At 37.3% G+C, this 12,175-nt stretch overlaps 1 protein-coding gene across 1 annotated transcript in view; it reads left to right on the top strand.

The window, feature by feature from the left end:
• LOC145989745 (leukocyte elastase inhibitor-like) overlaps positions 1-12,029 on the top strand; it is a 50,467-nt gene extending 38,438 nt beyond the window's left edge. Inside the window, exon 8 of the mRNA XM_083125030.1 lies at positions 9,108-12,029. Within this exon, the coding sequence (XP_082981156.1) occupies positions 9,108-9,253 (146 nt within the window). The 3' untranslated portion in view covers positions 9,254-12,029. The remainder of the gene's footprint in view (positions 1-9,107) is intronic.
• The last annotated feature ends 146 nt before the right edge of the window (positions 12,030-12,175 follow it).

Here is a 12,175-nt window from a genome sequence, read left to right as displayed (position 1 = left end):
ACCCACTTCTCTCGAGATTTATAATTGGAAAATGGTTCCGTACACACAAGTCAAAAATAATCATCATCATCATTATCTGAACTTTGTTAATTTTCAGTACTTTCCAATTTTCAGATAAATATCTGTAATTTGACAGCTGTTACAACATGCCCCTTACTTTTGTCACAACTAGCCCCATATGAACTTTTTCACTTCTAACCTTCCAATCTCAACTTCAAGTTTACATTTACTTGAACCAAAACCTCCCACATACTGACTATAAATAATAGAATTATCAGGATATATTACTGCTGTTTGAGGCTATATTGAAAACTGTAGAGAACAAATAATATTTACCACAGAATTAGGTAAAAACCATACAAAAAGAAAACACCCACCTAACTCTTCTCTGGGGAGAACACACAACTGGCAAACAATGGATAAGAAATGTCCGTGCTAATGAACCACCATGTCAACAACAAACGAATATCACTAATAGTTTCCACGGAACAGTGCTTGTCACATCCAGCCCCCCCGGCCCTCGTTGCGGAGTGGTTAGCACATCGCGCTACGACGCCAGGGGTCCCGGGTTCGAATCCCGGCCTGGGCATGGATGTTTGTGAGTGGCCATTCATCAATTTTATTCATTAGCCAAAAGTGGCACAAAAAGCGAAGTAAAATAAATCAAATCAAATCACATCCAGCCCCCGTCACAACAAACCCCGGTCTCCTCTAATGTTTTCCCCAAGTGGAATGTAAGATTCGCCTAGTTTAAAGTCAACGAGAACCCACGAATAGAAAAGAGTTTTCATTCACATAATTACATTATGAACCGGGAATCTCTGGAGCAAGCGAATGAAAACAAGTCCTCTATGACCCGAGAGGGCTCTACGAAGAAAGCATGTGAGGGTAAGCTAGTGCATGGAGAGGAAAAAGCGGCTGCAGCTACCAGTCGTTTGCAGCAGTGCACACTGCTTTGCTCCGCCCGCTCGCGTTCTCCCCTTCTCTTAACGATATGCGCGGCTTTGCTACACATATTCCTTAAGACAGTGCAGGCTATAAAAAACAAAGCTGACAGTGTCGTTCGTAAATCTAGAGAGAACGGATCTGAATTCTAAGATACACTGTAGGAACAGGGTACATATTGTAATGGTCGGATTGACCATTACTGGGTTTGGTATATTGTATTAATTAATTGCTGGCCAGCTACAAGGTGTAGGGTTAAGTAATATGTTTCCATGAGTGTACTTTTATGTTATTATTGCATGTAAGTGTATGTGCTTATTGGATTGTGCTTTGCTGGATATTAGATTCCCCTGTTTTTTATGAGGTGTTGCAAACTCTTCAGTGTTGCAAACTCCAGAAAGAGATAATTCCGTTTCACCGGCGAGCGGTGAAAAATAAAGCCTTTCTGAATAAAACCTCCGCGGAACAATGGCTGCTTCAAATTTCAATTCCTTCAAAGTATGAAATTCCATTCCATACCAATGCCTTCGGAAACTAGGGTGTGCATGAGATAGAATATGTTCGATGACTTCACCTTCGTCTGTCTCTTTTTGCCTCATAGAAAACAGTTTTCTCATACGACGAATATACAATACGAAAGGTTCCTTCCCTCATCTGGAATCGATTCTGGATCAATCTCTCAATTTCATTCTTATAATCTACAGAATAATATTCTTCTTAAAAGGCATTTTCAAAGCTCTTGATATCTTCAAACGGGCGTGAAACTCTAAACCAATCCCCTGCAGCCCTCCTTAGCGAAAACGGAAGAATCTTGTCGAACAATGACTTCTCCGAAATTTTTATGACATCTTTATAATTCCACAACTCCTGCAAATAACCATGCGGCGAAATCTTGTCATCGCTCCCTATGAAGACTGGAATCGGTAAATTTGACTTATCGAGAATTTTCTGAACTTTTTTCTCTTCTTCCTTAGCACTCTGCTGTTTAGTGCGCGATAAAACAAGATTATTTAACTCCCTAATAATTTCCTCCTGAGATTTATCGCTTATATCCTGATTACCCAATAGCTGTCCAAGCAAATCTCTATCAATTTGTACAGCCATTTTTTTCTACTTTACTTTTTCCACTATGTAATAACATTCACTTCTGTACGATCTTCGTTGTAAAAATTAAAAATCTATCCGTCCGTCAGTCCGCCTGTCTTTCAAACCTATAGACCTGACGACAATTTATACAACAAGATATATCCTAGACATGGAGCCCCCATATGTGAAAGTTCGGGCCCCATTCCCTTGTTTTATCCGGCCCTCTGGAATACTTCCTACTTTAATCCCTCAATCTCTCCTTTCACCTCGCCCTGGGTGCCAAGCGAGCAGATTATATTTGCGCCGGAATTACAAAAGAGGGGTTTCAGATAACAACTTATATTTTTTTAGTCCCTGGTTCGATACACATGTACAGTGTCTCTCAAAAGTTTTAGGACAAAGACATTTTAAACTAGGCAACCCAATTTACACAAGGCGTTGGTGGGTTGCGTGTAGAGCTAGGCTCAATTTCAGGGTTGCCAAATGCACAATAGATATTTATAAAATACGCGAAAGAAATAAAAACAAGTATTATTGTATAAAGTATTAAAAATATCACTATAATATCTCGTGTGACAAAATTCCTTCGCAAATAAAAAAAATAGGTTTTCTAGTATTTCATCGCTGATGATATATACAGAAAGGAAAAGAGGTGAGAGAAAACGAGAGGTGACAATGGACAGGAGAAAGAGAAAGCGAAAGGAGAAGACGTAAAGTAGAGGAGAGAAGAAAGAGAGGATAAACGAGGAGAGGAGATGTAGTGAGGAGAATGGAAAAAGATTCTAGGAGAGATGAGCAAAGAAGAATAAAGAGAAGAAAACGAGATGAGAGAACAGGAGACGATAAGAGGGGAGTGGAGAGTAGAGTAAAGGAGAGAAAAAGAGAAGAACGAAAAGAAGAGGAGAAAAGTGCAGTCGAGTCGGAAATCTAAGACAGGAGAGGAGATACGAGGAGTGGAGATGAGTGGGATGGAGATAAGATGCGAGAAAAGTAGGGAAGGCGATATGTGATAAAAGCAGAGCAGAAGGAGAGGGGAGAAGAAGGAGAAGGAGAAGAGAAGAAGAGAAGAGACTGAAGAGAAGAGGTAGTTGCGGAAAAAATCGTGTCAGCGTCAAGAATTGATGCATTGGTCAAATTGTCGACATGAAACATTCAATAACATTTTGAAATGTATTGGAGAATGTATTAGATCGGTGCGAAATACCTTTTGGCTTAGTTCAGAGCAAGATAAAATCTTCCAAGTAAGATCTTTGATTTTACCTGCGATTATACCACTAAAAGCATGAATGTAATTTTAATATTTATAAGAATTATCCAATTTTTGTCCACTTCTCGGTTCGTTGAAATGGAGATTTTGTAATTTAATATTTCCCCTCCCCCCATCGTTAATTCCAAACTGAATTATTCCGTTTCACACGGCGTGGACAATGAACACAATGGGATAGGTCTAAAACTTACGAAAATTTTCTGCCAACGGAAGGGTTTGAACCTACGACCATCAGATTGACAGTCCTGAACGGTAAACACTACCCTACAAGCTTTCGCTCCTGAAAGTAAGTAGAAGGAGCTGACCAATGTGAAATGTAGATGCAACTCTCCTCCTACATGTAATGTGCAAACAATACTTGTTTGTAACAAAGAAAACGAAGGTAGTACGACTCGGCGGAAACATTTAATGGAGAATTGCACATGATGAGAACTTTTCATTCGATGTTTGCGGATGTATCCTTGCATTGAACTCGAGTGGGAAAAGGGGTAAAATTAGTACGTTCTGTATTGCACAAATATAAATAGTTGTCTCATTAATATTTTTCAATGTCTTTGAAGCAGTACACAGTTATCGTTAGAGTATCATAATTCACGATTTTATACATGAAAATATCGCGTTGAACGTGTGTCAAATCATTTATTTGTTTATTTTTTTATAAATTCCATATGCAGAACAATGTAGCCACTATACACTGCTATTACAATTAATGTTACCATGCTCTTGTTTATAATAAAAGGAGAATTAAAAAGAAAATGCCTCCCAAGGAGGATCGAACGTGGGACCGCTAGCAACCCAATTGACAACTCTAACCACTACACCATGCCCTTACCTTCGATTGAAACAACAGTTTTTAATTATTCTGTCGCATCAATATTGTAAACGTTATCCTGCAAAAAGAAGTCCAATACTCGGATATAACCCTGTACTTCTAGAATTACTCTATACACATGCATATGAAATTTTACTCTGAATTTATTTCTTCGTTGTTAGTATATCTAACCTTGTGAATATATTTTATTGTAATTTTATAACGGTTACATGAACATCTACGAAATAGTTCCTTATAATAACCTTCAGTTGACCAAGTTGCCAATATAAACAAATGGAATACAGATTGTCTTTGAGCTTACATTGATAAAAAGGAGCGGATACACGTATTACAATCCCAATACTTATTCAATAAGGTTTCTTGTTTGTCAGAAATTACCACTTAAACTATTGCATGTTGAGCTAGTGCCCACCTAGCCGCCTCTGATGAAATCTATCATTCTTCAGATTCTCTTTAAAATTCGACTCGGGTTACTTGTAACTTGCTGGGTCCAGACACTGTGCATCGAAGGACAGTGTTTTGCGATAAGAAGCGGCCTTGAATAGCGTGAGTCACTTTGAACGCGAGCAAGCTACGCTACCAAGCTTGTTTGCCTTTGAAAACCAAGTCATTTTTTTCACCGTTTCCGAACGCGATTGCTATTGTAGAAGTATATATTCTCTCAAAAGAGGAAGAAAGGAAATTAGACCAATGTTCTCCAGTCGTTTAAAACCAAATATTTTCTACTAAACGAAAAGTTCACGATTGTCAATAAACCTATCTGAGCATAAGTTGGAATTATTTAATAGAAAGATTCTCCAAAATTTCTCTCCCACTGTCTACGTCTGCCCAGTTGCCAGGAGGGCATGGGGGCCATGCCCCCCTCGAACCCTGAAATATTTAAATGTTGATTTTAGAAATGTGTAAAACTTTCAATTTTGTTTTTACATAAATGAATCTGTTTCTTGCGCAAAAGTCTTCAGGCTGCAATATTGGATGGTTTTAGTTTTATAATGCAAGGCTAACAGACGTCAGATTCACCGATTTAGTCAGGACAGTGCGTTACTTTCAATCCCTGTCCCGACTTTTTCGAATAGCAATCGTGATGCGAGAATGTCTCTTTATTATTGTTTTTTTTTCTAAACTCACAATTAGACATGTTCTTTATTGTAATAATAATTCATAGTACGTAAAATTAAATTTATAAATATATTATTTTCTAAACATAGAATTATCATGTCTTTTCAATGGCGCTCGCACTATTTGAATTTTTTTTGTAATCTCTCTCTCTCTCTCTCTCTCTCTCTCTCTCTCTCTCTCATATTATATATATATATATATATATATATATATATATATATATAGGTCTGGCCCCTCCCTCAAAGAAATCCTGCGTACGGGTTTGGTCTACGTCAATGACAGAAATGCAAGCAATATTTTTATTTATTTTGAACCCAATTAAAGGAATGTGGAAGAATTTAAAAGAAATAAGAAACAGCAGAACGACTGTTGCTCTACGTCAAAAATTGTTGTTCTTCGAGGAAGAAAAATAAGAAGGATTTACTCCAGCACCTTAACACAATGTCCCACGAGACTCTCTTGACTAATACTATCAAATGTGAAGTGATTTTATGAATAAAATTTTCCGCCTGTTTACGTCTAACGTTGCGCAGATTTGGTAGTTCGCAAACGGTGTAATTATTTCGTGTTACATTACGGAACAGCAACTACATTTCATAAGACTGTTCTGAACACGAGACTTGCGTCAGTAAACAAGCATTTCGTCTGTTACAGTATCACAGGAAAAGAATATCGTCCTGCATTGTTCATGCCTCTAGATATTTTCTATTAATAATGTATAAACACAATAATAAGTTAGAAGAAATAACTCGCATTTTACAACTACCAATATTCTCGTTTTTCTCCATCACTTCGAAAATTATTTCTCGAAGATATGTGCTATACTACAAGAAAGCAATTCAAAATCAAAGTAAAAGTTCAACTACATGTATACCCAACGACATTTACAATATTGGAGGGCCAGAATACTTAAAAACTGTTGTTTCAATCGAAGGTAAGGGCATGGTGTAGTGGTTAGAGTTGTCAATTGGGTTGCTAGCGGTCCCACGTTCGATCCTCCTTGGGAGGCATTTTCTTTTTAATTCTCCTTTTATTATAAACAAGAGCATGGTAACATTAATTGTAATAGCAGTGTATAGTGGCTACATTGTTCTGCATATGGAATTTATAAAAAAATAAACAAATAAATGATTTGACACACGTTCAACGCGATATTTTCATGTATAAAATCGTGAATTATGATACTCTAACGATAACTGTGTACTGCTTCAAAGACATTGAAAAATATTAATGAAACAACTATTTATATTTGTGCAATACAGAACGTACTAATTTTACCCCTTTTCCCACTCGAGTTCAATGCAAGGATACATCCGCAAACATCGAATGAAAAGTTCTCATCATGTGCAATTCTCCATTAAATGTTTCCGCCGAGTCGTACTACCTTCGTTTTCTTTGTTACAAACAAGTATTGTTTGCACATTACATGTAGGAGGAGAGTTGCATCTACATTTCACATTGGTCAGCTCCTTCTACTTACTTTCAGGAGCGAAAGCTTGTAGGGTAGTGTTTACCGTTCAGGACTGTCAATCTGATGGTCGTAGGTTCAAACCCTTCCGTTGGCAGAAAATTTTCGTAAGTTTTAGACCTATCCCATTGTGTTCATTGTCCACGCCGTGTGAAACGGAATAATTCAGTTTGGAATTAACGATGGGGGGAGGGGAAATATTAAATTACAAAATCTCCATTTCAACGAACCGAGAAGTGGACAAAAATTGGATAATTCTTATAAATATTAAAATTACATTCATGCTTTTAGTGGTATAATCGCAGGTAAAATCAAAGATCTTACTTGGAAGATTTTATCTTGCTCTGAACTAAGCCAAAAGGTATTTCGCACCGATCTAATACATTCTCCAATACATTTCAAAATGTTATTGAATGTTTCATGTCGACAATTTGACCAATGCATCAATTCTTGACGCTGACACGATTTTTTCCGCAACTACCTCTTCTCTTCAGTCTCTTCTCTTCTTCTCTTCTCCTTCTCCTTCTTCTCCCCTCTCCTTCTGCTCTGCTTTTATCACATATCGCCTTCCCTACTTTTCTCGCATCTTATCTCCATCCCACTCATCTCCACTCCTCGTATCTCCTCTCCTGTCTTAGATTTCCGACTCGACTGCACTTTTCTCCTCCTCTTTTCGTTCTTCTCTTTTTCTCTCCTTTACTCTACTCTCCACTCCCCTCTTATCGTCTCCTCTTCTCTCATCTCGTTTTCTTCTCTTTATTCTTCTTTGCTCATCTCTCCTAGAATCTTTTTCCATTCTCCTCACTACATCTCCTCTCCTCGTTTATCCTCTCTTTCTTCTCTCCTCTACTTTACGTCTTCTCCTTTCGCTTTCTCTTTCTCCTGTCCATTGTCACCTCTCGTTTTCTCTCACCTCTTTTCCTTTCTGTATATATCATCAGCGATGAAATACTAGAAAACCTATTTTTTTTATTTGCGAAGGAATTTTGTCACACGAGATATTATAGTGATATTTTTAATACTTTATACAATAATACTTGTTTTTATTTCTTTCGCGTATTTTATAAATATCTATTGTGCATTTGGCAACCCTGAAATTGAGCCTAGCTCTACACGCAACCCACCAACGCCTTGTGTAAATTGGGTTGCCTAGTTTAAAATGTCTTTGTCCTAAAACTTTTGAGAGACACTGTACAACAAGTGAATAAACAAGTGGTTTAAAATGGACAGTACCGTAATTCTTGGAATCATAACATTTCTAGTAGGATTATATTGGTTTATTATACATTGTTATATATATACATATTTACATACTGCTTCCATGTGTGCATTTACATAATCAACCAACATAAAAGTACACTCATGGAATCATATTAGTTAACCCTACACCTTGTAGCTGGCCAGCAATTAATTAATACAATATACCAAAACCAGTAAAGTATAATATAGTATAATATAATATAGTGTACAGGTTGGAGCAACTTTTATGGCAATAACTATTTATAGAAAGGAGTAAGGATGGAAATTTATAAGTGTCGTGAACTTGGCAAGCACCTTGAGATTTCTGCTAGTTCTTTATTTAACATTATAACCGTACTGTTATAAGCGAAAGAAAAGTTATTGACAGAAATGGTTTATAATTATTGTTACGAGGGCTATTTTCTTTTCAACCTCCGATAGAGCATGAAATGAAAACCACAGTGAATAGAAAAATGGGTTTAACAAATGTTACGTACACGTATCATCTACTTTTCAAGTAAATCCGAAGAGGATTTAGACATTTATCGTACCGATGAACCAGCTTTTCAATACCCTCTGCAAAAAAAGGTGCCGTCTGTTTGTTGAGCCAGGTCTGCACTGTGTCCCGAAGCTCCTCATTGGTGTGGAAACGCCGTCCTCCCAACCACTTCTTCATCGCCTGGAAAAGGTGGAAGTCACTCGACGCCAGGGGTGAACAAACACCTCCCAGTGGATTCGTTAAAGAAGATCTTGCGTTGACGCAGCAACATGTTGTCGGGAATTGTCATGAAGTAAGACAATGCCTGCCTCTCAGTTTGTTCTGGATGGCTCTGCGTAGTCTGCGCAATGTCTCACAGTATGCAGGCGCATTGATTGTGGTCGCCGGCTCCATAAAGTCAACCAGTAACACACCTCGCACTTGGCGGGGAGTCAATTGCAGCAGACATCTCTACGCACCCGTCGTTCAGCTTCAACTGAAGCGTTGGCCTTGGCAGTGGCGGTGGTAGTGGCAGGGGGATGCCAATCACGCTGCGTGACGACCCGCTTCCTAGCGCTTCACAGATCACCTGGCAGCGCCATCGGAAGTTGAAAAAAAATAGCCCTCGTATTATTGATATTATTATTATTATTATTATTATTATATTTTGCAGCTAGTGTAGGAGAAGGACGAGCCATAGGAGATGGCCCGAGTATAATCCCATTCACGGTGAACCGCCCATTCTTCTTCTTCATCCAGGAGCAAAGTACAGGAATAGTACTCTTTATGGGATCTGTGAGGAATCCAAGCAGAAACTAGAAATAGAGTGAGATGTAATTCATCCTTCATCAGGGACAGTGATGGTTCCAGACATTTGGCGTAGTTTGGTCACGCCATGGAATAAAGTCTCAGTTTTTATACGAGCGGCTAGCGACAGCTTTAGCAATTTAGATACATATACTGTCAGCAGTGGCTGTTATGACGTCATGGATTCATTGTATGGAGTGCATAATACGCTAACAGCACTAAGCCTAACCTGTATAACCTATTCACATGCTTATTTCTGCTATTAGATGCATTCATGAGTGGTTAGGCAGGTTAGGTTTGATACTGTCAGCACATATGTACAGAGTGGTTACAAAGTGGGCGTATGCCCCTTCATTTTGGATGGTTATGGTTGAATGCTTGATATGAACACATACTTGATAGTTTAAAGAGTCGGAAACATCGGTATGGAGAGAGTCATTCTTGTAGCATAGCTGAATTCTGCGCCATGTTCCGACACACTTCAAGTTGCAACATGTGTCATTTACCAGAATAAGACCCTTTCCCGGTCAGTGGATTGGAAGCCGATATGAAGACTACCCAGCTCCCTTAGCCTGGCCTCCAAGAAGTCCCGACCTCATCTCTGGGGGGTTCAGAGTATGAAATTACCGTTATCGCACAACGCAAGAGTTACGGGCAGCTGTGGAAGATGCCTTCACCCCGCATTATCTCCGTAAAACATCCGACAGAATATTGCGGCTGTGCTACGAAAATGAGGGTCTCCATACCGATGTTTTGAACTCTTAAACTATCAGGTATGTCTGCATATCAATCATTCAAGCATAACCATCGTAGTGTAGAAAATAAAGGAGGATACGCCCATTTTGTGACCACTGTGTATATCCAAGTTGCTATAGCTGCTGTCGCATTGACTACTATAGCTTATTGCGAAATGTGTAAACAAATATGATCATTATTTACACTTTGCAACATGTATATTTAGCTCAATATGTGAATTTGTATGCATTTCGATTTACAACAACTTTTGTCTAAAATTAGGTAATGTAACAACAACCAATTATATTCTGAGGAACTATTTCGACGACTCACAATGGATTGAAACTCTGGTTTCGGGGTTCCTTTCTGACTCGACGCCCAAACAAAATCGATTACAGAATATTTAACATTATACATGGCCCGATAGCGCCTTCTCCTTAATTAATTCTCATCATACTTGTATTTATATTTCTTGAACTGCCTCTTTTTAGGAAATATTACAAATTAATACAATTACCACCTTCCTTCTCAAAATTAAGTTCCAATGATACAATTTCCATATTAATATTAATAGTATTAAAAATACGTTAGGGGAAAACTGTCTTCCCACATTAGGAACAATTTTATACGAATATACTCTTCTTTGTCTTATTTTTTCTGCTTAAAGCAGATCGGTCCCCATAACTTTCAAAAGTTTCAGAAGACTGGATGTCTATCTATGTTATGCTTCAAAACCATGACATGGAATAGGAACACCTAATATTTTGAAATCCATTCTCATCAAGAAATAAAAGCAAAAATTACAACTGCCAGACATAGCGAATAACAACATCGTAATTTGTCATTTCTTTTATTTGTAAGATTATAAAAAAAATGCTCTCTAAAGTCCTACTTTGATGTAATATCCACGTTGATGTTTGGAATTATATATTTCTTCAGAAGTTAGTAGAAAAACGCAGCTAGAGATTGATTTTCAAACCCAACTACAAGTATCATAAATCATATTTTTGAGTCATACCGATTGTAATAAAATTCACGTCGTTGCACAAAAAAATTCAGCTCTACAACATAATCGTGCTTTACAAACACAAGAAGAAAAATAACGACATCATACGTGCTTCCAGAAGTCTCCTTCAAAAAATTGATATTTTTTTTGTTTGCACACAAGATATTATAATACGTTTTATAAAAACAGGATAATGTTTCCGGAAACTTAAATCTGGTTTTAAAATGATCAAGGTGAGAAGGTAATATATAAATCATTATAAAATTTGTACCTACTCCATACCACAGAAAACATAACAACTAAGAATTCGCGAAAAAAGAATACCTAAGACCAGACAAATTAAAACAAAATTCTGCATTTCATCAACAATTCTGGCTCGCCAAGTTTGAGATCGAGAGTTTCATTGACGCTACGACCACAAGTCGATGAAAGGAGAAAGAACATTTAAAACTTAAAATATTAACTCCCAACTCTCACCTAAAGTTGTAGATCAAGTTCATATGATATACCTGTGTATAATACATCTTAAATAAAAATCCATTTGACCATACGAAATTGTCTGTGTAAGACTATGAAAGTTCTTAGACCAATAAAGATGAAGGAATAGATACGTAAATGCTAAATTAGGGTTGTATTTACTATCTTCATGGGCATCACGAAAATACCAACTACAATATATCCAAATTCCATAATTCTACGTATATCAAACATGTTGCTATATGGAAACTATTCATACAGAGGTGACAAAAAATAACACTTTAATTGAAATTTTCATGTCCATCTTTAAAGACAGACAATGTTAGTTTTAAAATAGTCTTCTGAACAAGAGATGTCCATTTCTTCAGTTTGGTTACATTAAATATAATCATAGATTTTGGCATTTGTTCACTCTAGGTACGATTATACTTTTATGTTTAATTTAACCAAGGGATGCCTAATCCATAGGGACCTTGATAACACTGAAAAATGTTAATTGCTGCAAAAAAGGTTTATATTCATGCAGTGACATGGTATGAACGCATCTATTCAAAATAGCGAAATAAAGCGAATATGGCATAAAATACGAATTGTGGCCTCTTTCTCGAATCTTGTGCTTAAAAGAAGAAAAATACTGCAAAAATCCAGCCATCTTGCCTGTTAACCTTAATAAATTTTAATAAAAATGTACCATATTTACGCATGTACATTCCTGT

The sequence above is a fragment of the Lepisma saccharinum genome, chromosome 7, assembly GCF_977018435.1.
Source record: "Lepisma saccharinum chromosome 7, izLepSacc3.1, whole genome shotgun sequence".
Taxonomy (NCBI): Eukaryota; Metazoa; Arthropoda; class Insecta; order Zygentoma; family Lepismatidae; genus Lepisma; species Lepisma saccharinum.
This window is presented reverse-complemented; position numbering and strand designations above follow the sequence as displayed.